We start from the raw sequence: 26885 nt of genomic DNA on the forward strand, positions 1-26885 counted from the left end.
CACGCGAATAAGATAAAGCTTTATTTTGAAATCCTACCAACCTTTATAAATAGATAAAGAAAATATCAATGATTCTGTTTATGTAAGTTTGTTTTGATTCTATATCAATGGTTTGCACTTTGTTGATTCAATAAACTGTCTATTTGCCTGAAAAAGAAAAAAAAAAGATTCAAAAGATCAATGCTGAATTTCAATTTGAAACCACAACTCTGAACTAAAAAAAACCACACTACCATAGAAAACTATGCTTGGGTTGCCATTCTAAGGGCCGATTTACACGGTACGACTTTGTCGCATGCAACAACGGCTTACGACAGGCCCACGACATGATTTACGATTGTTGTGTACGTCAGAGAAAATGTCGTAGCATTTTAAAACATGTTTTAAAACGCTGCGACAATCGTAAGTCATTTCGTAGGCCTGTCGTGAGCTTGTCGCATGCGACAAAATCGTATCGTGTAAATCGGCCCTAACGGATGCGAAATTGACTATGAACATTATCTGTAGGAGGCAGTATGGCCCAGTGGTTGGGTTCAAGACACGTTCCGACCACGGGTTGAATTTGTTCCACTTGTAAATTGCTAACTAGTTTGCCTCCGGCCAGTTGGGATTCTTAACAAAAGACCCTTTGTTTCGACAGACAATTAGGCTCTGGTTGGTACATTAATGACAATAGGTGACGTCAACGATATCTTCCCTATTGTCGTCCCTTCATTCGTTTCAGCTTTTTCTATATTGCCTAACTCGGTTTGCAGTTTCCCACCTTTATTTATCACACATTGGGAACTCGCCAGTTGCGTCGGCTTCTAGCACTTCTTTGTTATCCTCTTCACGTTTGGTATCTGTCTCTGGGCGAGATTTCCTTATTGGTCCAGGATATTCTCCTATACCTTCAGGACTGGTATCAAATATCACGTCTGGCCTTTTTGATTCGTCGATTTTCTCTAATTGAAGCTCTGCACTGCTTTTATTTTACTGCTTCCTCAGTGGCGTGTGCTAGGAACTCTGTGGTTGATACTTTAACTCGTTTCCAATTTCAGAAATTCCGCCATCTAGCTCCTCAAGCATCAGCACAGGCTACCCCAATACCTGGCTCTCTCCTCGAGGAGCTCCAGGTAATCTGCCAGACAAGTGCCAGTATTAACTTACGCAAGGGTTGGCGTCTTCCACAAGAAGAGTTTAGGCTCGCGCGCAACGTCGACGAGTTTGGTGGAGAAAGCTCAGCCGGGGCCCTTCCGGTTTCAGAACATACTCTGACACGTTTTTCTGGTCATTTGGCAGATCGCCTTCACCACACTTCTATTAAGGTATATTTATCGACAGTTCGATCTCTCCATGTTGATAATGGCCTTGCAGATCCCCTAACGGGTTATCTCCAAATCCAACAAGTGTTAAAGGGCATCAAGCGCCATCAGGGCTTTCGTCAGATCCGCCGCCAGCCTATAACCGGGGGCCTCATGAAGATCAAGTTATCCTCCAGACCCTGGATCTTGCAAACAAAGAGCACATCATGTTTTGGGCAGCCTGTTGTCTTGGATTTTTTGGTTTTCTCCGAGCAGGAGAGTTTACAGTGAATTATCCTCTTTGACGCAGAAGTTCATCTCACCGCAGGAGCCCGCACAACCCTTCTTGTATTCGTGTGCGTATAAAGTGTTCAAAGATTGATTTCGCAAAGGGTGTTTTAGTTATTTGGGCCGTAATGCATCCTCCATGTGTCCAATCTCAGGCCTCTGCTCATTGCTTACTCTTCTTGGTTCCAGTTATGGCCCACTTTTTCAACACTAGGATGGCTCTTCCTTGACTTGTCAGGCCCTGTCATCTTTCGTTCAATCCAGGCTGTCGTTTGCTGGCATCCCAGGTACCTTCTCGGGGCACAGCTTCCAAATTGGGGCAGCAACTTCAGCAGCTCAGGAAGGTTTCCCTGACCACTTAATCAAGATGCTTGGGCGGTGGTCCAGTGATGAAGATCTATCAGGACACAGCGGCATCCCTTGCTAGTGCGTCTGGTCGTGTAGCTTTATAGGTATGTTTGCTGCTTAGTGGAGCAGCGGCAGGTGTAGGAGTGTGGGTGCCTCAGGTTTGGTGGTCTTGGGGCTCTGGTTCCCCCAGCCATGAGCCCCTTCACCTCCAGCAGCTTTGCTTAGTCCAGAGGCCCTTCAGCTTGGCATGGGGGCTTATGGCTGAGTTGCGGGGATTGCTGGCCATGGGAGTGTTAATTGGTCAAGGAGCTGACTGGCTGGCCTCTAGTTGAAGCCCCTGGACATATCCCAGGTACCCAATCTACATTTCGCAATGCAGTTGTTAATGTATTATTATTGTATCTTAGTTTGTTTATTTAGAGCCGGAGGGTTGGGGGTGGACAGGTATATGAAAGGGACAAGGATACTCATCGTCTCACTTAGGGGAGTAAATTTCAAATTTTGGTCTCACTTAAGGTCTTCTGCACAAATGCCATCATATGTAGCCATGAAGGTCTCAATTAGGGTTGCACATAAAAAAATATAAAAATATATATTTTATGTTTCAAATATGGTCTCTTTTAGGGGTCAAAACAAGCCTGGGCCATGCCCAGATTGGTCTCCTTTTATACAGGGGTTTAATTCAAAATGTACAAGGAGCTTCCCCACCCCTTCATATGCAACATCCCCCCCCCCCCCCCACCACCACAAGGATTAAAAGTTTCCCTTCTTACTGACCACATATTAATTTTATTAACTTAACCAACCTCAGTTGCTCTCTATATCTGCATGCACGCTGGCGTAGCATCTTTAGTATTTCATCATCTGAGAATTCACTATCAGAGATGACATCAGGAGCAGTATTTTCTTGTTCTAAAGCTGAAGAATGAACAGAAGATGAAGATGTTTTACAAAGTTAATAATGATTATTGGAGAAATTTTCACCACTGTGCAAAGTTATATTTTGAAGTGCCGTTTTGCAGACATTATTTATGTAGTTTCTTTACATTCCTATTACTTCCTGGGAAGCCCATTAGGAGACCCCTCCTACAAGTATGGCTAACATTATTCTTGTGCAACGGACTTGACTTAGATAGAACTGATCTGATTCCTTTCACTGAGCTCCAATTTCAGTTGAATTCTTTTCCACAATAATGGCAAGCCACGTTTGATGAAAAAAAGGACACAGCCTTTTTCCAGGGGACAGAGTGAACAACAACAACAACAACAATAATTATAATTATTCTATTTATCGCTTGCTCCTTCCCTTGGAATGCACAGCAGTATTAGAGGAAACAAGGAAGTCAGTCCATACCATGACCATGGTCTTGCGGTTTTGGCTTTCTCACAAGAACACTTTCCTGACTCTCAGCCAAACTGGAAGTTGAAGAACGAGGCGTGGAGAACAATCGCTCCGAGACAACCTGTTCCATACACAACCAGATATAATTACATCATTGTAAACAGAATTTGCAGCTAAGGGGGATACTTTCAAGGAAACTGTGATTCTGCATTAGTTTGAAGCACAGAACATTGGTCTTATCACCTGATTTCATAAGAGTAAAGTGGCCCCACCCAGCATCATTGTCCAGAATCAACCAATACTCAAATGTAATGCTATGCACTTTACGTTGGTCAAATATAGCATTTATTAAACCTAACCCTAACCCAACATTTGACTTGATTTGCATTAATTGTTAATTAAATTTTACAGTGTCCCCAATTAGTGCTCCAACAATAAAACGACTAGACGCTTTAATAAAGTTCCTTTCCTTTCCTACTCAGTTGATAGCAAAATTTAGAGCTTCAGTATCACTACCCTGACAACCACAAAGCAGCATTTCCTACATTCAAATATTCTTGCAGAAACTGAGCACTGAGCTGATAAAGCAGGGAGGGTTTGTGACAAACCATGAGAAATGAAATGGCAATCTGTTGGCTGTACTCAACTTAATTAAGGGTGCTGGCTGCTTAGGTCACTCAAATCAAACTGAAGCCAAAGCTATCACCATCCCTGCTTCCAAAAACTCAACCATAGAAGGACATGAAGTGTGGTAGCCATTCATTTGTTTTAAGTTACATACCTCCCCAATAACACCACTCAGTAGGTCATTAGGATCGGAGGCCTCTGAAACTTTATGTATTTCTCTTGGTTTTGGTTTCCTGTCTCTCCTTACTTTAGGTTTTTCAGTTGCTGGTAAAACATCACATCCCTCTTGCAAATGGTGCAGTCTTTTATTACTAGTGGGTTCATCAGATTCACTTTGCTGTCTGTGTGATGTAAGCCTCTTGTCAAATAATTCTCTAGATACTGATCCACTTGGCTTGGCACTCCTTTCAGTAGAGGGTTCTCCTTCTTGCACTTTTGCCATCGCCGAATCAACTACTGGAACACTTAAAGGTGTTTTGTAGTTTGCTTCATCTTGAGGTGGTGCTCTCTCCAAATAATCTCCCCTTTCATCAGATAATTGTCTTGTCAATGGTCCATATGGCTTTCTATTTCTTTCACTTTCTCGTTCTTCCTTATGTGCTTCTCCCAGCATTATATCAACCACTGGAATGCTCAAAGGGACTTTATCAGTCATTTCATTTTCAATCAGGGCTTTTTGATGGGGACATGGTAAAATATCACAAGAAAGATGCATGTGAGATGGCACTTGCCCTGATTCAAACTTAGCCTGCTCTATAAGAAAAGGTTTATAGGATGACTGTGGGCCTACTGGGCGTGCAATTGGTTCTCCTGCGCTGGGTATAATGGAATAGGTATGTCCTGACTGCTCCACTGCTGCCTGAGATTGGCTAAGTGAAGGTGTGGCTTGTGAAGTGATGTCAAAATGTGAAGGAATCACTCTTGAGGGAACTGCCAGTCTGTCAGACAAAACAGCTGTGGATACGGCAAAAGTTGTTTGAGTCTCAGTGGTCAAACTTAAAGATCGCACTGGTTCACTGAGTGTTGGTCCACGCAATCCTGTTGCCTGGTATGACATGTCCCCTAGAGGTACAGGGAGTGGAGTTTTTGTTCTTGGCAAGACTGTGGATGCACTTGAAAGAGCCTGCACTTGCACTGATGGTAGGCTACTCCTACTGGGTCCCCATTTTGCAACTTGCTCATATGCTTTCTCCATCTTTCTTGCCAACCTCCACTGATACAAAATGTCCTCCTCAGGAGGTGGTGCTGGGCGCAGTTGATGCCGTGGCTGCTGAAGTTCCTGGATGCGTCCTGATGACTTGTGTGCAGAAGATACTCCTCTCGTTCTTTCCCTTGGATGTTCATATTGCATTGCTTTTTTGGGTCTATGAGCCTCACTTGATGAACTCTCCAATGTGCTCTCACTTTAAAAAAGGCAAAAGCATATTTATCAATCCTTCTGATGAAAAAGATAGAGATACACTCAGCTTTCTTTAGCAAGTTCCATGGCATTGTAAACTGTGAGCCCTGTAATCAATACTGATGATAAAGTGTAGTATTTTGTTATAAAAACGAGCGATAAATAATAAGAACGACATTTTGACCGCTCCACGGCCATTTTCAAGTTCAAGTTCAGGGACAAAAAAATTCCGCATGTATACAATTTCTGAAACAATGAAAGGTAAAAAGCTAAGTATTTACATACGAACAATAAAAATAACAGAATGCGAAAATGAAATGTAAATAAGAGGTGAAGAGAATGAAAACTATTAGAAGTGTTAAGCAAACAGCTTTGCGTAGATGGAATCACTCTGTTTGTTTAATTTTGGCTTAAGGTTCCGAATAAATTTAACATTTCAAAAATCAAACAATCGAACTTGTTCAAGCCCTTCCTCAGGCCCCTAAAGTTCTTTGCGATTTCACATGGCTCGTTTCCATGTTGTCCTCTCACAAGGTTGCCGATTACTTTTATGTTCCTCCACACGTTGAGCGATTCCAGAGTGATTCCATCACCGCAAAGCTTGATACCTTTTCTCAAGCAATTTCCGGGCTCGTTGCTGAAGATCTACTGTTTTTGCATCCAAACCCTCCACAGATGATTTGGAAGGTGACAAAACCTTCCTTGTTTTCTGAAATGTGGGACTCAAAAAATTAATACAATTTATGCAACTTAAAGACAGAGTTTTCAAGAAACAATACCAAGCAAAAATTCACAACAACTAAAAGGTATAACAACAAGCAATATTTTGAGACCAATTTTTAAAAAACAAAATTTGATGTCCAGAGGGATGTACCACCTAATCAATAATTTAAAAATATTTGACTTCAAGTTGACATGATATAGGGAATGTTGATTTACAACCACTCTCTTTTAATTCTAGTTAATTAGTTAATTTAAGCAAGATTTTTTTAGGAAAACTCTATCCTCTGGATCAGAAACCCTCCCTTAAGAAAGTTGTATAACTAATTAACAGCTATTCACTGAAAAAGAAGTTTGGTAAATATTCACCACCAGCACAAACAAAGCGAGATAAAATAGCACAAAACTATGATTTTCATTCATTAAGTCCAGCAACGATTACTATATTTTCAGGCAGAAACCCCAAGCGAGTTGCTCGTATGTGAATAGCAGAGATATGTCCAGGTTTGACCCTAATTAGATGCACACGGATTTCAATAAGCGTCACGAAGTGTCCCCTTGCTCTTCTAGCCAACTTCAACATCACTTGTGTCTCAGAATACAGACAATTTATGTCACAAAGTGTCCCCCAAATGCTACTCTTTAGGTGAAGATTAACTGCTGCATTTACCCAAAGCTAAAAATAACGCTAACCTTTACCCTTACCTTATTGTTGAAAATAGGTAGCAAATGCGTAGACTTAAAGGGACACTTTGTGTTGGATGTCAAAATTGGGCGTGCATCTAATTAGGGTCAAACCTGGACATAAGTGGAATGGCAAGGGATATTCAGAGTATGACTTGAGTAGCCAATCAGAGCATGCCTTTAACGCTATCCACTGTTTTAGTGTAACTTATACTAATAATTTTATTATTGCTACTATGCTAACCAAAACTGGAGAAGATGGAGATGGGCTCCTTCTTGTTGCATTTTTCTTCAGTTTTGGAGAGAGACTTGGACGAGGGGAGGGTCCCAGGAGCTGATCAGGAGGGGTTGAGTCTTTAGGTGTAGAGCTACTGGGAGGGGAGGGTGATAACCACCAGAATTCACCCACTTTGCCACTGTCAAAATAGCTGTGATCTCTTTCTTGACGACTGGATGGTGGGGCATGGCGGAAACGATGAATGTACCTAAGATAAGAAAAAAATTACATTTTCATACCTGGCAGTGGTTCTTTATTACACAGGCACAAAGAAGGATGAGTGATATAATGTAATCAACTGATAAGGTTAACCCATTCACCCCTGAGGCACACCCCATTGACGAGTAAAATTGTCTGACATTTGACAGAGTAAAATCTAAAGTGTAGCTTTCACTCTCAGGAGGAAAAGATTTAAGCAAATTATTAAATACAAATAGAGTGTTGAAGCCAGTATTCCCATTTTTATAACCTAAATAGGCATGTACAAGTCTGAAGGGTAGGATTTATAGTTAGGTTTGGAAAAGGGTATCAAAAGTTGGTTCTCCACTTTACTCTAAGAGGTTAAATTTCTTAGAGTACTCTTATCAAAACTCAACAATTCTCATGATTGACATGCGTCCCAATATAGCAGTTTTCAATTCAGTGACATAAAACAAATACCAGTACCAGATTAATTAATTCAAGCATCAAGTAGAGTGCGTGTCAATAATTCCCTCAGTGACAGTTTCAAAGTGCAAGTAGGTGTCCACCAGGGTTCTGTCCTGAGCCCCTTCCTCTTCATAATAGTGATGGAAGCCCTTTCATGTGATCTTCGCATTGGCTGTCCCTGGGAGCTCCTGTATGCTGATGATCTGGTCATATCCTCTGACTCCCTTGATAATCTCCTGGCGAGGTTGTGCACCTGGAAGCTCGGTCTGGAATCCAAGGGACTTCGTGTCAACATGAGCAAGACGAAGATCCTGATGTCTGGTCCCAACTTGTACTCCCTATGTGACTCAGAGAAATTCCCTTGTGCTATATACAGGAAGGGAGTCGGAAGTAACTCCATCTTTTGTAATGGTTGTTCTCATTGGGTGCACAAGAAATGTAGCCAGATTCCCGACAGACTAACTTCAGTCCCTACATTTAGATGTAGCAGATGCAGAGGTACAGCGCGTCCAGTCGATGGCAGGCCTTGCAATAGTGTCACATTGGACAAGCAACCCCTTGAAGTTGTGGACTCCTTTCTTTATCTTGGGGACACAATCTGTGCTGGTGGTGGTTGTGAAACTGCCATCATAGCCAGGATAAGAGCTGCTTGGGGTAAATTCAGAGAACTGCTACCCATACTGTCATGCAAGAGTTTGTCATTTTGTACAAGGGGTACAATCTATGGATGCTGTGTCAAGGGTGCCATGCTCTATGCGAGTGAGTGTTGGGCCCCTAGGAATGCGGACCTGGCGAGATTGGAGAGGAACGAGAGAGCAATGCTGAAGTGGATGTGTGGCATCAATCCTGACAACAATACCAGTCTGAGGGCCTTATGCAGTAAGCTGGGGATTGTCAGTCTAGAAGCAGCTCTTCACCAATCGCGGCTTCGGTGGTTTGGGCATGTCGAGAGGGCAAATAGCTCAATCTCCTCAATCAGGTTCCATGAAGTTGTGGGTCGTAGACGCAGAGGTAGACCCCGGAAAACTTGGGCAGAGGTGATCAAAGAAGACCTTAAATTATCAGGTCTTGCACCTGAACTGGCTGCCGACAGGGATGCATGGAGGAATGGTGTGCGAAACCATGTGCCGCCATGCCCGCCCACAAGTGGAACAAGACGTTAATGGATAGTAGTGGTAGTACTACTACTAGACAAACGCATTTTTATAGAAACTGCGCGGTATAAATTTCAATTTATTATTATTATTATTATTAGTAGTAAGCAATCACAGCAGGTGCAAAAAGCGCAATGAACCAAATCAAAATTCATAGCAATTCCATGCAACTTGCTCAAAGCGCAGGAAAAGTAGCATGTGCAAGAAACAATTGGTTTTGGTTTTCCTTTTCGTCGGTTGATAAACTGGCACAAGATCTGTAAACCAACCACTGAGCATGCAATTGCAATCGCATAATCATTTGAAAACTGCTCTCTATCAGTAGAGCAAAGAGCTTGATTACTATAATTATTACCATCGCATTGCAATTATTAAAATTTTTACCTGGCTAAGGTGGAGTGAGGAAGTGGTCGGAATGGAATTTCTGTTCCTTCACTTGAGTGAGTTTTTGATGTGATCGGACTTTCTGCATCTGCTTCAGGTGTAGACACCATTACCCTCTCTGTACTGGGCCATGACTCATCAAACTTCGATGAGGAAGACTGGTCTGCATCTATTGTTCCATTTTCCCTTGTGGGTATTTCATGTATTTTCATGTGATCAGTTTGTTTCAGGAATTTTTCATCAGCAGGACTTATTGGGGTTTCTTCTTTTCTGTGATTAGGACTCAGACAGATCTGCCGAAGGCACATTACCGGAATTATTGCACTTTTCATGAACACTAAGTAGAATTTATATAAACAGTTTTGGTTTCTCCACCCATCAATCATACTTTGGGTGACAGTTAACAGATCATAAAAATTTGATGCAACAGGAAGTAGGCTGTCAAAAACAAATACCAACAAGGTGATCAAAATCAGCCGGTAAATTTTTACCTTTAGTTAATAAGTACATGTATTATGGAATATTTACCTTGTAATTAGTTTAATAAGTAAACACATAAAAAAAAGAAACTGTAAAAAGAGGTTTTGAGGAAAAAAAATCGGCTGATCACAGCATAATGTGTCCCATCAACACTCTCCACTGCAGTGATTGCTGGCAGTGAAAGACAAAACAAAAGGCACAAAAAGTAGTCTGGATGATTATGATTTTATAGTACATCATTATTAATAAATGGTTTGCAACCAATCTCTAGAGACACAGATAACAATGATATAATTAATGTACATAATTGTTGGTAGACAAACAATTTAGGAACTAATGAGAGGTCTTTTGTTTTGATGAAATGATGTAATATGAAAACCACCTATTATTGCTTTCAGCAGTCATCTGCAAAATATGTCTTAGATCTATGGCTGATTCTCTCAGACGAGACACGATCAAACTATCAAATATCACAAATCCCACAGCTTACTCAAGATACTCGGGTTTCCTATCAGTGACGCTTACCAATACAGTGATATTTTTGCACGGTCTAAAACTATCCGGAGAAGGCAGATCCTATGCACCTATCCATGTTAAACCCCAGGGAGGGGAGGTCAGGCTAACCACGGGAGTTTGATTGTGAGATCTGTTCCCAGGGTAGCGATTTTGATCATATGTGATGTCCAAAGGCTAGTGATTTTGATTGTGTAAAGGACATTTTACCACCTTCACTTGCCGCCAGGTGGACATTTTGACAAATTATTTTGTCCCGGGGGTGGGGAATTTGAATTATTTTAAATGAAAATGTCAAAATCCCCACCCAATGCCCGACCCCCCCTCCCTGGGGCTTAACATTGATAGGTGCATTAGTAAGTACACTTGGTATTCAAAAAGAAAATTGGAGATAACCATGCATGTTTGAGATAATTAAGTTTCAATTTGAGAAAGAAAGCCATACATTGCTTTGCATTTTAAACCTTTTTACAAATATTATTCATCAATTATCTTTCAGAAATGCATGGTTACCCCAAATTTTCCTTTTGGATTTCAATAACACTTGTTACGATTTCCTGCAAAATCATAAACCAGGGCAAAAATACCTTTGAATTAGCAGGCACCATCCTTAATTGTTTTTCTGTTTACAATTGAGGGCCATGCGCGCATGCTATGACAGCACATGCAAATTAGGTGGAATAAAATTTATTTAATGATACGGGAATAAATGGGCCTATGTTCTATAACTTGGCCGTTTCAACATGTTAATCCAATTCCAAACATAAGCGATGCAAAGAGAAAGACTCGAGTGTAGTTAATAAATAAAGTTTAAAAAGACCTTTCTTTGCTCTTCAGGCAACACCTTCTCCTGCGAAGGATAGTAAAATGTCCTCGGTAACGGATCGACTTCGAATGGGTCACCCCTGAAGTACACAAATAAAAGAAATAAAGCTAAACGAATTGAAGAAAACAACAGATAACTTTTAACTTGATGTTTACCCTTTATATGTAACAGAAGTACTCACGACTTTCTCATGTCAACTGCAAAAATAGTTACACAATTCAGTGCACTAATTCAGTTTCTCAGAAAACTCTTAATATGAAAAAAGTCACTGGGACAGTCACTGGCGGACATTCTTTCCGCCATATTTTAAAAACATAAGTTCCAGTCTCCCGTAGGCTGATCGCGACAGCGAGGCTGAGCCATACCAAAATTTTAGTTTCTAAAGAAACTGTCGTGCTGCGTCGGTGGGAGATTGAAACAGAAATTTATTTTATCAAACGAGTTGATAAAGGTCGAATAACCACCGTGAAAGATTTGGAAAGCTGACGTTTCGAGCGACGAAGGGCTAACGCTCGAAACGTCAGCTTTCCAAATCTTTCACGGTGGCTATTTGACCTTTATCAACTCGTTTGATAAAATAAATTTCTGAGCCATACCAAGACAAGTTTAACCTTGCTTGCCCCTGCAGTTGCCCCTGTTAGATAGAGTAAATGTAAATGCTTTGTTTATAGTGGAAGTACACTTAGCTATCAAGCTAGTTTACAAGCACCCCACTTTTAACAATGTGAAAGAAACAATTCGAAGTTAACAGAAACATTATTAAGATATGCCATAAATTTTCTAAAAAGTTTAAAAATAGGGCAATTAAAAGAGCATGTCTGAACTTGTTTTTCACTTTGAATGAATGCGGTTCGAGGAAAATATTTCGCATATTTACTCTTACATTTACAGTTTATCAGGTTTGGGCCTGTGCTACACAGAAAATGTACGATCATATTTTCGATCAGTTTGATTTTCTATTTTTGCAAGGTAATTTTTTCATGAAATCAGTCCAATAGTAAAACATTCATGATTGACATTATTGATGACAAAACGTAAAGTTAACATTCGGCTATTCAAGCGGAAAATAACTAAATGAGAATGTTCTTTCAAGTAAGGGAATGCTGTTTTCTAAGCGAAAAACAAGTTATAAATAGAGCTCATGATTCTGTTCTTCCAGTCCAAACAGTGCTGTATAAAAGAGAAACATTTCTTCAAAAATTGGTTACCATAATTAATTGGGATTTTGAAACTGAAATTAATTTTCTCGGAAAAACGACCTCGCACCATCGAGTCTGAATAATCGAAAGCATTCTCTTATTGTTAATTGTCTGTTGTTCTTTTTTAATGAATTTTCGAGGTTAAAGAGCAAGAAGAGCTACAAATGTCGCGTTACGTAATATCTGGACTCTTGCATGAGCCATATACGTTCCTATGTATACTGACTGTATTCAGTCCATTTAATTGGATTTTGAGAACGTAAAATCGTATATATTGAGGCTTCCTCTGTTACGTAAAGGTCAACAAGATCAAAATTGTCGATACAAGCCGGGTCCAATATTTCCTGATCTATACCTGCTTATGACGTAGTGACGTTGCGCATCGGCTTTCGATTTCGCGCGCTTTAAAACCCCGGTAAGTAAATTCATATGAGTCACTTCCAGGGTGAACAGCTGTCTACTTAGACAGAACACAATTGATTCGACAAGGAAATATTTCGTCTATGGGCAAACGCTGAAGTTTTAAAGAAATTTAAGATGGAACCAGAAGCGAAGAAGGCGAAAAGATGCCTTTTTGGACCTCCAAATCAGGAACAGCTGCAGGCAGAATTAAACAAAGAACTCAAGAAGGATCGTAAGGAAATGAACAAAAAACACAAGTTTGATTTGGAAAAAGAAGAGGCTTTAGATATGAAAGGAAAAAAACCTAATGAATGGAAGGCAGAGAACGCCGCGCAACAAGAGAGCACGTTGAACACGCAAGCTGCTGTTGGTGGAAACAGACAAAATGAGGAAATGGAAATTTCAGAGGAACAAGAACACGAAACGCCAGCAAAGCATAGCTCAGAACCAGAGGCAAGTAAGGCGAAAAGATGTCTTTTTGGACCTCCAGATCACGAACAACTACAGGCGGATTTAAGTAAAGAACTCAAGAATGATCTTATGGAAGGTAACGAAAAATACGATTTTGATTTCGAAAAAGGAGAGCCTTTAGATTTGAAGGGGAAAAAACCTAAATATGAATGGAAGGCAGAGAACGCCGCACAACAAGAGAGCAGTTTAAACACGCACGGTGCTGTTAGTGTAAGCCGACAAAATGAGGAAATGGAGAAGATCTCAGAGGAACAAGTGTCTCAAGAACACGAAACGCCAGCAAAGCATAGTCCTTGACTGCAATGGATGCCATTGGCCGTTTTTATACTAGAGACGCATAATTCGTCTGGGACGAACTTGGGCAAACATTTTTTCTGCGTCTGTTAAATTCATCTAGTATAAAGACGGCCACAAGAAGCATTATGCGTCTGGACGAAGAATCTATTTTAGTGCGTCTTCGAAGACGCACTAAACTGGAAAGTTCGTTCAGACGCATTATGCGTCTAGTGCCCGTCTTTATACTGGACGAATTTAACAGACGCAGAAAAAATCTTTGCCCAAGTTCGTCCAAGACGAATTATGCATCTCATATAGTTCGTCCCGTCTTTACACCAGACGGATAACATAAGAGACGCATGATTCGTCTGGACGGATTATGCGTCTCTAGTATAAAAACGGCCATTGTAAAAATGAAATTAGACCTGATTGTTCAATCATGGATTAAAATAAATCGACCGATGATGCAGTCAGGATCTGTTTATACCGGCAATCTTTGATGAGAGATGTACAAACAGCAAAATCATGACCTTCTTTGGCTGTTTATCGAACGTTGAAAAAAGATTGCAACGCAGGGATCGTTTTTCTGCGAGAAAAAAAATCCTGACTTTCATTTTCAACATCGAAACAGAAGACGCATACTAAAGAACGTTTTTGACACGGACATTTAGAAATATGCCGGCGAAAAGTGTTTACATTCTTAAGCGAAATTGTTTATAACGACTGAATAATTGCTAGAATTTTGAATTGTATATGGCTGAAATGAATTAACATTGTGTACAGTGAATCCTTAGATTAATTGGTTGGACATAGAGTTCAATAGTAGAATAAATGATTTGAATCATGATGTTTTTAAGACTGTCTTTTTTGGCTTATGATTTCAAACTCAAATAATAGAACGATCAATATAACGTAACGGATAAAAAGCATAGCAATTGAAAAACATCCAAAATGTTAATATGCATCCAATCTCGCTGTATTACACCAAATGTACAAATTTGGATTTAAATTCCATAATCTAAAATATGATCAATATATCGCAAGGGACAAAAATAAAACAGCCAAATTACATTTAACTCCAATCGTGCGGATATAAAATGTATTAATCAAGTTGAATGACATGAAATAAATTTCTTTCATCTATTTCTACTCAGAAATTCTTTAGTGAAACATCTTATCTATTTTATGTTTTACGTTTTTATAATCGAAACGAATCAAGGATTACATTATTCAGCAACACTTCTTTGGTCACGCTATTATCTTATTTGTCACGCGATACTGTGTGTTGTGAGGGCCTAGGAATGATACATCCGAAAAGGGCTGGACAAACCGGCCAGACGCGGCAACGTTGCAAGTAGTCGAGAGTGTGCGACTCGAGCTCGATAGGGTTACAAAACACCGTCCTTCAATCTCAAGGTACTTTTCTATTCATTCTCGTTACGTTAATGTCGCCATTTCTCATCTTTACAGATATTCTTTTTGTGCATGTGGTCCTGTCAACTTTGGACTGCTAAGCTCAATTTTGTACGTATCAACTGAGTAGTTAACTTTGTTTTGGTCGTGTACTGAGAGTGGACATTTTCCATCCTGAAGTCTTCAGATTTGGAAAAAGATGCTTTTTGAGGGTTACTTTAATCACAGGAAACTAGTTTTCACGGTGCCTCTATCCCAAGCACAATTAACAATTATTAGTATATACTAAAACAGTGGATAGCGTTGAACGCGCGCGCTGATTGGCTACTCAAACTCCGGATATCCTATGCTATTCACCTCCGAGCAATACGCGCGGAGTTTGGGCCCGAAAATGTTGTAATCTTTTTGTGCTATATTATCTCACTGTTTTAGTATATACTAAAACAACTATTCACCTCAGTGTCGGTGGCTAGCGTTGGATATTTACCTCGCCACTTTGCAGCTCGGTAAATATCCACCAATAGCCACCTCCACTTCGGTGAATAGTTGTTAATTATCCTATGATCGTGCGTTGGATGTGAGATGGTAAGTAGCCAACAAGACGCCTGGAGGCGCTAGCATGGGATGCGTTGGACGTCACTCTGGTTATACGATGAAAATCACAAATTTAATGTTGACTCTTTTTTCCGCTTCGTAAGCAGACCTGCTTGTGCCTCGTCATGTAATCTTTCCTTGTGATGAGCCAAAACTGAGAGGTTTACACTTGGTACGACACTTTAGCAACACTATTTGTGACCATGTAAGGCCTGGGCTCTTCATATATGCATTCCAACACTCAATTTTTTTCATTGGTTGGTTGGAGATGATTTTCGGAAGATCAGTGGCATTAGCAGCTTTGTGGAATCGTCCTTGTACAATCATTGATCAGTAGGAAAGTTATATTTTTTCAAAGAATTTTTCATGTCAAATGCAATTTTATCAATGGACATTTCCACGGTTTTAAGGCCATATTCGTTGCAGGGCAAACACAGCTTCAATTACCATCACAAAGCACTAAAAGCAAAGTGAACACACCATAACTCCAAACCCAGTGTGGTCATCACATTACACATGCGCACAACCGTTTCAGCTGGTTCAATGGCAGCCATAGACAGCTCGGTGTTGTTAGGGTTATAGAGCATGCCAACTCTTCCAGGCACCCCTTTACCGTGTGTTTGCCTAAAACCTGACTGGCAAGATTTTGAACTTTGATTAGTTTATAATTATTATGGACATTTCCCTTGTTATTAGTTTCATGAGTACACACAAAAGAAGAAAGTGTAAAAAGAGGTTTTGAGGAAAAAAAATCAGCTGACCACAGCATAATGTGTCCCATCAACGATCTCCAAGTGCTGCAGTGATTGCTGGCATTGAAAGACAAAACAAAAGGCACAAAAAGGAGTCTGCATGATTATGATTTTAATAGTAAATCATTATTAATAGATGATTTGCAAACAATCCTTGGAGACACAGATAAGAATGATGTAATTAATGTGCATTATTGCTAGTAGACAAAGAATTTAAGGAACTAATGAGAGGCCTTTTGTTTTCGTCCACCAACACAGTGGTGATGATGTAACATGAAAACCACCTACTATTGCTTTCAGCAGTCATCTGTAATATGTGTGTCTTAGATCTACGGCTGATTTCCGTGGACGAGACAGGATCAAAACTATCAAATATCACAAATTAGCTAAACTGCAGAATACCCAGCCACTTATTTGCATATGAATTGCGCCTATTGTTATATTCTTTGATAACACTCACATGATAAGACGGCCATGTTCGTGCCAAAATAATAGAAAAATGTAGCTCCAATTTTGCGTAATAAACTTAATAGAGTCAAACTCCCAAAAGACTTTTTTGCTATTGTTCTTTCCACTGACATGGCTGCCGTGATATCAGGTGCAATAGAAGAATGCCTCATTCTTCAAACCATGCTGCTACAAGAACACAATAGTGGCCGGGTATTCTGCAGTTACTCCCAAAAGCTAATTGTTTTTCCGGTCAGTGTAAAACGCAGACTGCAGACTGAGGGTAAAATGCAGAGTGCAGACTGCAGACCAGGGGTAAAATGTAGACTGTGGGTAAAATAAAATAATGAAAAACGAGTTATAAGGATAAAGAGTGTTGGTATCTGTTTGTATTTTCACACTGAAACCCCAACACAGCTCTGATCACTTTGGTTGCCCCACCACATGTTATAAATCCGGATTTTCATCGAACTCTGTAAGAATTGAAGCTGTTTGAATCCTTGTTGTTGTTGGAAAAAGTATAGTTTTGAGTTGTGAGTTGCTTTTAGGCAAAGAAAACCCCGTAATTCTACTGTCCATTTTGCTGCACTGAACAAAGTCACAGAGTAATTAATAATAATAATAATAATAATAATAATAATAATAATAATAATAATAATAATAAGAATAATAATAATTTATTGGTTTCTATAGCGCATATATCAATACAAATTATCATACATGCTTTATGTGCAGCTTAAAATAAATCAAACTAAATCAAGAAACTAATATAATAAATAATAAATTCCTATAAATCAATTAAAATATATATAATAATCTCTATATATAAAATTTAAAATAATAATCAAAATCATACATAATGAAGCTAGAGACCAAGGCTGTTGCCTAACAGGAGCCCGGTAGCCTGGGGCTCCCAAAGAATATCTCTGGGCGCCTTAATTTTTCACAACACCTTTCACTTCATATGTTGGGCTCCTAAGTTCTCAGCATTTAGCTCTGAGGGCCCCTTTAAAATTTTCTTATGCAGCAGCCTTGTAGAGACTATAGGCTAATTTGAACAGATGTGTCTTAAGTTGTTTCTTAAAACTACTTATACTGTCAACTAAACACAAGTCTCTGGGTAAGTCATTCCATAATTTAGGTGCAGCCAGCATAAAAGACCTATCACCTAATGTTTTCTTTCCCTTAACTGGTGGTACACTAAGAATTTTACTATCATTCGATCTTAATGAATATGTAGAAGACTTAATACTTACTAGATCAGACAGATACAGTGGAGCTAAGCCATTTATAGCCTTAAATGTGATTAATAGTATCTTTATCAATATGCCATCTAACAGGCCACCAATGTAATTCCACTAAAATAGGTGTAATATGGCACACTTTAGGTGCCATAGAAATCAACCTTGCTGCTGCATTAAGTACTCTTTGCAACTTATTCAACTGACAATCTGGCAAACCAAATAACAGACTATTACAATGATTAATGCAACTTGTTACTAAAGCATGAACTAAAGATTCTGTGACTTTAACAGAAAGGTATTTACAAATACATCTAAATATTATATTGTATAGATAATAAAAAGCAGAAGCACATGTCTTATTGATATAACTAGCCATAGACATATGACTATCAAAAAATACACCAAGATTACAGACAGATGCTATCAATTTGTACTTTAGCCAACTGCTGCTTAGTACCAATAAGTAATAATTCCGTCTTAGACTCATTAATCATCAAGTTGTTCGATATCATCCAATGCCTTAAGTCCCTGATACAATTTGACATTACATTGACAGCAATAACTGATGCTGAGCATCAGAAGACTCACTTAGGCGAAAAGAAAAATACAATTGCGTGTCACCTGCATAGAAGTGCACTTGCAGAAGATGGTGCTGGACAATCTCAAAGAGCTTACTAGTGCAAGCAGTAAAGGGGAGAGCTCCCAGGCATGATCCTTGCAGCACACATTGCTTGATCTGGAATGAACGAGAGACTTCACCATTTACTGATACAGGATGAGAACGATTTTCTTAATAGGATACAAACCACTTGATGGCATCGTTGGGGATTCCCAGGTTTTCTCCTAGGCAGCTAATGAGTTTGTCATGTTTAACAGTCTCAAATGCCGCGCTCAAATCCAACAGTACGAGTCGTGAAACCTGTTGATCGTTCATTGCCAAAAGAATGTCATTCATTACTTTTAGCAAGGCCGTCTCTGTACTATGGCATGTTTTATACGCCGATTGTAACGGTGAATGTAAATTATTCTTTGACATGTGCTCAGTTATCTGATCAGTAACAGCTCTCTCAGTCAACTTAGAAATATATGGCACATTACTGACTGGACGAAAGTTCTGATACCCAATAACTCAATTTATTTTGACATGCATGGCTACAATACCAATATTAACAAAGACAGAGATAACGTGGATTTTGCAACAATTTAACGTTTCAGATCAATGAGATGTAAAAACTTCTTACTAGGATCCTTTCCTTCGTTTTCGTGTACGTTATGTTTATCCTTTAGTTCACAAGTTCGTTTGTTTTGCATCTGGAGGATGTTATTTTATTACAAGCTCTCCCTAGGGATTATCACACATAGCTTAACCAATGAAATCCCCACGTCCTAATTTCTCGGAATACATGAAATTCTTTGTGCATTTCGTTGCACCGAAAAAAAGACAACCGGGATTACAAATCGGATACCTTTCATGTATTCCAAGTAATAATTGTTGGTTTTGCGATCGATATCCCTCGAAGTACCGGTGTGAGAAATAACTTTGAACATTTCAATCCATCTGGAACCGAGCGCAAAAACAAAGCAACTGGCGGACATTCTTTCCGCCATATTTTAAAAGCATAAGTCCCAGTCTCCCGTAGGTTGATCACGACTGCGAGGCCGAGCAATACCAAGACAAGTTTAATCTTGCCCGTATTAGATATTGCATAAATTTTCTAAAAAGTTTAAAAATATTGCAATCAAAAGAACATGTCTGAACTTGTTCTTCACTTTGACTGCGGTTCGAGGAAAATATTTCGCATATTTACTCTTATATTTATAATTAATCAGGTTTGGGCCTGTCCTACACAGATTGAAAAGCCGAAAATGTTCGATCATATTTCTAACCCTCTTGTATCGAGAGTCTAAACGGGAGGTTAGTTTTCTGTTTTTTCAAGGTATTTTTTTTCTGAAATCAGTCGAATAGTAAAACATTCATGATTGATATATTGATGACAAAAACGCAAAGTTAACATTCCGTTATTCAAGCGGAAAATAACTAAATAAGAATGTTCGTTCAAGTAGTTTTTATGAGGGAATGCTGTTTTCTAAGCGAAAAACAAGTTATAAATAGGTCTCACCATTCTGTTCTTCCACAGTCTTTTCTCCAACAGTACCTGCATTAAGAGCAACATTTCTTCAAAAATTGGTTACCATTGTTAATTAGGATCTTGAAACTGAAATTAATTTTCTCGGGAGAAGCACCTTGCACCATCGAATCTCAATAATAGAACGCATTCTCTTATTGTTAATTGTCTGTTGTTGTTTTTTTTTTAAGGAATTTTCGAGGTTAAAGAGCGAGAATAAATTTTGTAAGAGCTACAAATGTCACGTTACGTAATATCTGGACTGCTACATAAGCCATATACGTTCCTGTATATAATGACTGTTTTCAGTCCATTCAATTTGATTTTGAGAATGTCAAATCGTTTATATTGAGGCTTCCCTTTTACGTAAAGGTCAACTAGATCAAACTTGTCTTTACGAGACGGTCCAATATTTCCTGATATGTACCTGCTTATGACGTAGTGACGTAGTTGCGCATGGGCTTTCGATTTCGCGCGCTTTAAAAACTGATAAGTATATTCATGAGTCACTTCCAGGGTGAAAAGCTGTCTACTTAGGCAGGACACAATTTATTCGACAAGGAAATAATTCGTCTATGGGTAAACGCTGAAGTTTTTAAGTAATTTAAGATGGAACCAGGAGCGAGTAAGGCGAAAAGATGCCTTTTTGGACCTACAGATCACGAACAACTACAGGCAGATTTAAGCAAAGAACTCAAGAATGATCTTAAGGAAATGAACGAAAAATACGATTTTGATTTCGAAAAAGGAGAGCCTTTAGATTTGAAAGGGAAAAAACCTAAATATGAATGGAAGGCAGAGAACGTCGCACAACAAGAGAGCAGTTTAAACACGCACGGTGCTGTTAGTGTAAACCGACAAAATGAGGAAATGGAGAAGATCTCAGAGGAACAAGTGTCTCAAGAACACGAAACGCCAGCAAAGCATAATCCTTGACTGCAATGGATGCCATTGTGAAAATGAAATTAGACCTGACATGGATTTAAATAAATCGACCCGATGATGCAGTCAGGATCTGTTTATACCGGCAATCTTTGATGAGAGATGTACAAACAGCAACAAACTCATGACCGTCTTTGGCTGTTTTACAGTTATCGAACGTTGAAAAAAGATTACAAAGCAGGGATAGAGTTTCTTACAGAAAAAAATCCTGACTTTCATTTGCTACATCGAAACAGAAGACGCGTACTAAAGAACGTTTTGGACACTGGCATTTAGAAATGTGGCGAAAAGTGTTTACATTCTTAAGCGAAATTTTTTTATAACGACTGAATAATTGCTAGAATTTTGAATTGTACATGGCTGAAATCAATTAAAATTGTGTACAGTGAATCCTTAGATTAATTGGTTGTACATATAATTCAATGGTAGAATAAATGATTTGAATCATGATGTTTTAAGATTGTCATTTTTGGCTCAAAATTTCAAACTCAAATAATAGAACGATCAATATAACGTAACGGATAAAAAGCATGGCAATTGAAAAAACATCCAAAATGTCAAAATGCATCCAATCTCGCTGTATTACACCAAATGTACAAATTTGAATTTAAATTCCGTACTCTAAAATATGATCAATATATCGCAAGGGACAAAATTAAATTTAACTCCAATCTTGCGGAAATCAAATGTACTAATTAAGGGTGCGTTCGATTCACCGTATTCCGGAATACGAATACATGGAATAGAAGTTAGAAATCCTTCGTTTTTGTGAGATTCGCATTAAAATTGTCAAATAGCTGGTAAAATGCTACTTCAAACATATTTTTGTTATCCTTGCTGCTTCTAAACGTGCCAAACATAGGGTTTTAGTCGTCACTCCAGGCATTCTTATTCCTAAGTTGAATGAGATGAAAGAAATTTATTTGAATTATTTTTACCCAGAAATTCTTCAGTGAAACATCTCATTTATTTGATTTTTTATACTTTTATAATCGAAACGAATCAAAGATTTTGTATTCAGCAACACTTCTTTGGTCACGCTATTATCTTATTTGTCACGCGATACTGTGTGTTGTGAGGGGACTAGGAATGATACATCCGAAAAGGGCTGGATAAACCGGCCAGACACGGCAGCGTTGCAAGCAGTAGAGAGTGTACTTACTCGATAGAGCGACAGAACACCGTCCTTCAATCTCAAGGTACTTTTCTATTCATTCTCGTTACGTTAATGTCGCCATTTCTCATCTTTACAGATATTGTTTTTGTGCATGTGGTCCTGTCGACTTTGAACTGCGAAGCTCAATTTTGTACGTATCAACTAAGTACTTAACTTTGTTTTGGTCGCGTACCAGTTGAGTGTGGACATTTTCCATTCTCAAGTCTTCAAATTTGGAAAAACGACTTTTCGAGGATTACTTTTATCACAGGAAACTATTGTAGTTTTCTCGGTGCCTCTATCCTTGCCTCAATCCCAAGCACAATTGACAGTTATCCCATGATCGCGCGTTGGATATTAGTTGGTAAATCGCTAACAAAACGCCTGGAGGCGCTAACGTGGGATGCGTTGGTCGTCACTCTGGTTATACGTGGAAAATAACAAATTTAATGTACTAGCCTCCTAAGCAGACCCCGGGGGGGTACTCCCAGAAAAATTGGGTAGGGGTGTGCGGCCCGCTTCCTAATGCCTTCCTAATGCCTGGGGCACCTAACTTGCGAGCGTGGGCGACCAAATTTCTGAACGAGTAGCCCAAACGGGCGCCTAGCTTATCACAAGGTGATTCATCCTCACTTTTAATTAATTTATTCTGGGGTCTTGAAAAAATGACTTGGGCTACTAACTTTTAATGTTGGAAGCCTGAAGGGCTCCAGAAAAGTTTTCTTAGGCAGCAGCCTGGCCATGTAGGGCGTGGGCTATTTACATATGCATTCCAACACTCAATTTTTTTTCTTTTGGTTGGTTGGAGATAATTTTGGGAAGATCAGTGGCATCAGCTGCTTTGTGGAATCGTTCTTGTACAACCATTGATCAGTAGGAAAGTTATATCTTTTTCAAAGGATTTTTCATGTGAAACTCTGGCCATATTTGTTGGAGGGCAAACATGGCTTCAATTATGGTCACAAAGCATTAAATGCAAGGTGAACACACCATACCTCCAAACCCAGTGTGGTCATTGCATTACGCATATGCACAACTGTGCCATGGTTAACAGACAGTTCGGTGTTGTTAGGCTTGTAGCGTATGCCAACTTTTCCAGGCACCCCTTTAAAGTGCCCCTGTGATGAAAAAAACCACTCCCTTTTTTTCTTCAAATTTTGAAAGTGTGTTTGCTTAACACCTGACTGGCAAGATTTTGAGCTTTGATATGTATCCAAAGGCCGGTTACTTTGAGTGTAAGTTTTTGACTTCATGGTCTTCATGTCATCTCGGCTTGTCTTGTGATTCCAATCTCCAAAGTAATTTCATAAGCAATGTATGTTTCCTAAAGTGATGAATGGTCATTATTCCATTGAATATGAGGTAAACTGAACACTGTGCACTGTACATCTCAGTCTCCTTCCCAACAGGACTTAACTTCGGTGAGAACCGTAAGCACCAGGCTAATTGCAATTTCAGACCACAATGAAGAAAAACAACAAAAAAAAAAGAACAACCCATTTTTAGAGGTGGTATACCTATGGCATCCCACATGACAAGGCAGTAGCGTCAAATTAGCTATAACCAGTCTCATATCCAACAAGCGCAAATGGAATAATTATTTTTAATTATTAAATTGTCATAAAATTCTGAATGCTTGGGCACTTGGAAATTGAAGCCAAGCAGTTTCCAGCTTGGCAACACTTGACACAGTCGGTTTCCATATTAGGTCATACAGTATCAACCTGGTTCCCAGGGTCCACTTCCCTTCCTCCCTTAAGAAAGTACCCTGGTTGCAGCTGGTCACATGCCTATGTGTTCAAATCAAATCCGCACTGAGGGTGGGTCCTTGACATATACAGATCTATTTTGGGGAGGGAGAAACAACTAGTTGTTTTTCTTGACCAAGCAGCACTCACGTTTTAAAGTCAATTTCAATGTCAATTTTTATTTTGCTACACTACACACAAGTTTGCAAAGAAAAAAAAAACAACTATAAAAGGAAATCAAAGGGCAAAAAGTGGCAGGGAAGCCTTGATGGAAACCATGAGGCTTATAGAGTAAGCTTCCCCAATAATTACAGTTCAGTCATGAAATATTATTAATGCTTACAATGTAATGGGATTATCAAATAATTCCAAATAAAAAAAAAATCCAAAAAGGACGAACAAAAATATGATACATGACTGAAAAAACCATATAAATGTATATGCTAATATAGATTTAAAAGTACACGAATATTGGAAATGATGCAATTGTTATTCACACAACTAACAGTTGTTGCACGCAATTATGTATTTTTTAGTTACAAAAAAAGGTAGTCTCAGTCAGTACATACTTTACAGAAATCAGTGATTTGAAACAAAAGGAACTACAACTACAACTTGAGGGGCACTTTTAATTGATGACTTGCCTTGACTTGTTAAAATCTCATTCAATAACTGGTTTCAATTTAGACAACCAATGATGAGAAACTGGGCTGTGATTACCGGTGCAGGAACAGGAATTGGAGCTGCTTTAGCTAAAGAATTAGCTTGTCATGGTTTACATGTCCTTGCGATAGGACGCAGACTGCAACCGTTGCAACAAACACAGGAACATGCTCCTAACAGAATTTATCCTCTAGCTGTTGACATTGCTACCAGTGAAGGTCAAACAAAAATATTGGATTTTATCCCTGAATGTGATGCAGTAAAATATTTGGTGCAGAATGCTGCTGTTGGTATTCCATCCCGACTCTGTGATATCCAACGGAGTGATTTTGATGATGCCTTTGCTGTCAATGTTACAGCACCATTGATGTTAGCCAAAGGGTTTTTCCCAAGGCTTGACAAATGTCAAGGAAGAATTATCCATATTGGGACAGGCGTGGCCAGCAAACCTCAGCTGGGAACAATAACTTATGGCATCACAAAGATGGCCTTTCAAAGGTTGTATGAACAACTTGTTGTAGAACTTGATGGAACTCAAGTTCAAATTGCTGAGATTCATCCAGGAGTTGTGGACACAGAAGGATTGTGGGAACATGTTAAGTTAGCTAAGGAACAAAATTTGCCACATGTATCATACTTTGAACAAGCTGAAAGGGAAGGGATGATTTCCAGTGCAGAATTTGCAGCCAAGTTTATTAAATTTGTTTTGGTAGACACAGGACCTGAGGAGTTCTCTAAAGTTTGGAATATACACAATAAAGAGCATTGGCAGAGATGGAAGATTGAGCAAACACAAGAATGATGACTGAGTCTTCTGAAACTGTGGTAAGGGGTGATGTAAATTATTAATTACTTTATAGTAGTTATTAAATTGTAGTAGGTGGGTAGTGGGTGGGTGGGTGGATGTGTAGTGGGTGGGCGGGCAGGTGGGTCGCTGTAGTATTAATAATGTTAATTAATCCATTTGTTCCATTCACACCTGATGTGCCCCCAATTGATGAATAAAATCATCTGGCGTTAGACAGCATCAAATCTATAAGTCCCACTCTTAGGGTTGAAGGAGACATAGTTTTCAAGTGGACCTAGATCTTGTTAACCCATTCTCACCTAAAGCTCTGCCAATTGTCTTGTAAAATCATCTGGCATTAGACAGAGTAAAATCTTTAAGTCTTACTGTTGGGTGAAGATTAGGGTTAATCACTTTATTTAAAAGAGAACTGAAGGCCAAAATCAGCAATTTTTCCAGCATTTTTTTTGGAAAGCCTAACATAAGTAAAAGTAACTTTGTGGAGTTATTTCTTCTCGTTTCCTGTTTTTTGTGAGGAATTTATGTTCGAAGTTAGGCTTTTCCCTCCTTTTTGGCCTTTTCAGTGCAGGCTCAAAAACTAAATCAGCAGCTTGCTGTGACGTATGATATGGGGAACAGAGATTTCATAATCGAGAGGAACAAGGTAAACATGTGTACTTTCACGGGCTCAGTATTCATGACAAACATCATTCAAAACACTGCTTCTATATGGAGCGCTCTCGCATGTCTTCCCTATATCATACTTCACAGGCTGCAAAGATGATCTATGACTCCTCCATTCCGAGCTGCAATGCTGATGGCCCAAATTATCGGAATAAAACATTTTTTAGGTGATCATTTTTTATGTGATCGTTAGCGTAGAGCGTATAAGCGTAGAGCGCCTTTGGCAGCACTACCTATTGCTCCGGATATTTGATTATTCCTGCTTTAAGAACCTAAATTTCACGAAGCTTACTGCTAAATACATTGTAAGCATTGGAAGTCTCATAATGCTGCTTCAGTATTCGCGTTTATCTTTGATGAACGTGATATCAAACGTTTCATCTACTCGGCCATTACAACCTTCTTTGTGGACACACCTAGTCAAGCTTGGAGTTGCAAGATATCGACCAACTCGCCGTGGTTCTCGTGCTGGAAAGGGAATTCAGAGGCATATTTCAACCGTTATAACCTGCTTTAGACCTAGATGTACTGCATCGAACGATAATTTTTTGGGCCGCAATTTGGACAAGAATTTGAATATTCTAAATTCAAGGTTGAATATCAGTGTTGTGGAGCGTACGCCATTGTCTCCAAAACACAAGGCGAATTCTTCTTTATTGTTATGTTCTGCCAACCTTCAATCTGTTAAGTCTCAAGGGAAATCTTCTGTGCTGCTTGATTACATCCTGAAAACTGATATTGATGTATTTGCGATGACTGAAACGTGGTTGCGCGACAATGATACGGCTGCAAGTTTGGAGTTTTTTCCAAGTGAAACTTACAAACTTTTTCAACAAAATCGCTTATCTGGCCGTAATGGCGGTGGGACTGCATTGCTGATCAAAAAATCAATTGATGTTAGGAAGATTGAATCACGCAAAATAAACTCGTTTGAATATTCTGAGTTTAAAATCAGCACAGATTCGCTTAAGGCGAGAATTGTCATTATTTATCGTCCTCCATACTCCA

The 26885-nt window shown here is 39.2% G+C and overlaps 5 protein-coding genes across 10 annotated transcripts in view; 4 read left to right on the forward strand and 1 right to left on the reverse strand.

Moving 5' to 3' along the window:
• On the reverse strand, window positions 1–20014 carry LOC137983772 (proline and serine-rich protein 3-like). Of its 5 annotated transcripts, XM_068830949.1 has the most exons (10): window positions 19892–20014; window positions 18393–18690; window positions 10968–11052; window positions 9155–9447; window positions 6936–7176; window positions 5896–5996; window positions 4043–5291; window positions 3274–3382; window positions 2726–2837; window positions 1–147 (listed from the first exon to the last, which is right to left on the reverse strand). In XM_068830949.1, exons 4-10 carry the CDS (start codon window positions 9364–9366, stop codon window positions 105–107), a joined length of 2067 nt encoding a protein of 688 aa, XP_068687050.1. In that variant the 5' UTR covers window positions 9367–9447; window positions 10968–11052; window positions 18393–18690; window positions 19892–20014; the 3' UTR covers window positions 1–104. The 5 variants fall into 5 exon arrangements, with proteins under 5 accessions (XP_068687050.1, XP_068687052.1, XP_068687051.1 ...); XM_068830951.1 differs by lacking the exon at window positions 18393–18690 and having other exon boundaries at window positions 19892–19910; XM_068830950.1 differs by lacking the exons at window positions 18393–18690; window positions 19892–20014 and adding an exon at window positions 11570–11614.
• On the forward strand, window positions 7245–8779 carry LOC137983462 (uncharacterized). Its single transcript, XM_068830639.1, has 2 exons — window positions 7245–7248; window positions 7653–8779. The coding sequence occupies exons 1-2, from the start codon at window positions 7245–7247 to the stop codon at window positions 8777–8779; spliced, it is 1131 nt and encodes a 376-aa protein (XP_068686740.1).
• LOC137983774 (protein Peter pan-like) lies at window positions 12378–14464 on the forward strand. Its single transcript, XM_068830954.1, has 2 exons — window positions 12378–13353; window positions 13723–14464. The coding sequence occupies exon 1, from the start codon at window positions 12710–12712 to the stop codon at window positions 13340–13342; it is 633 nt and encodes a 210-aa protein (XP_068687055.1). The 5' UTR covers window positions 12378–12709; the 3' UTR covers window positions 13343–13353; window positions 13723–14464.
• LOC137983773 (uncharacterized oxidoreductase SERP2049-like) overlaps window positions 14613–26885 on the forward strand; it is an 18699-nt gene continuing 6426 nt past the window's right edge. The window contains exons 1-2 of one of the 2 annotated variants that reach the window (XM_068830952.1): window positions 14613–14737; window positions 24431–25231. In XM_068830952.1, coding sequence (XP_068687053.1) covers window positions 24438–25208 — 771 coding nt within the window. In that variant the 5' untranslated portion in view covers window positions 14613–14737; window positions 24431–24437 and the 3' untranslated portion in view covers window positions 25209–25231. Of the gene's footprint in view, window positions 14738–21931; window positions 22039–24430; window positions 25232–26885 lie in introns of those variants that run through there. The other variant, XM_068830953.1, reaches the window with a different exon arrangement.
• On the forward strand, window positions 20507–20833 carry LOC137981913 (uncharacterized). The gene has a single exon (XM_068828944.1). The coding sequence runs from the start codon at window positions 20507–20509 to the stop codon at window positions 20831–20833; it is 327 nt and encodes a 108-aa protein (XP_068685045.1).

The sequence above is a fragment of the Montipora foliosa genome, chromosome 13 (assembly GCF_036669935.1).
Source record: "Montipora foliosa isolate CH-2021 chromosome 13, ASM3666993v2, whole genome shotgun sequence".
Taxonomy (NCBI): domain Eukaryota; kingdom Metazoa; phylum Cnidaria; class Anthozoa; order Scleractinia; family Acroporidae; genus Montipora; species Montipora foliosa.

Excerpts from the sequence above, each read along its gene's own strand:
- LOC137981913 (XM_068828944.1), top strand. The coding sequence starts at position 20,507 with ATGGAACCAGGAGCGAGTAAGGCGAAAAGATGCCTTTTTGGACCTACA.
- LOC137983774 (XM_068830954.1), top strand. The coding sequence starts at position 12,710 with ATGGAACCAGAAGCGAAGAAGGCGAAAAGATGCCTTTTTGGACCTCCA.
- LOC137983772 (XM_068830947.1), bottom strand. Across the intron at positions 5,997-6,935 it reads CTCCATCTTCTCCAGTTTTG|AAAACAAGGAAGGTTTTGTC; the intron begins GTTAGCATAGTA and ends CCCACATTTCAG. Across the intron at positions 3,383-4,042 it reads TGAGTGGTGTTATTGGGGAG|GTTGTCTCGGAGCGATTGTT; the intron begins GTATGTAACTTA and ends TGTATGGAACAG.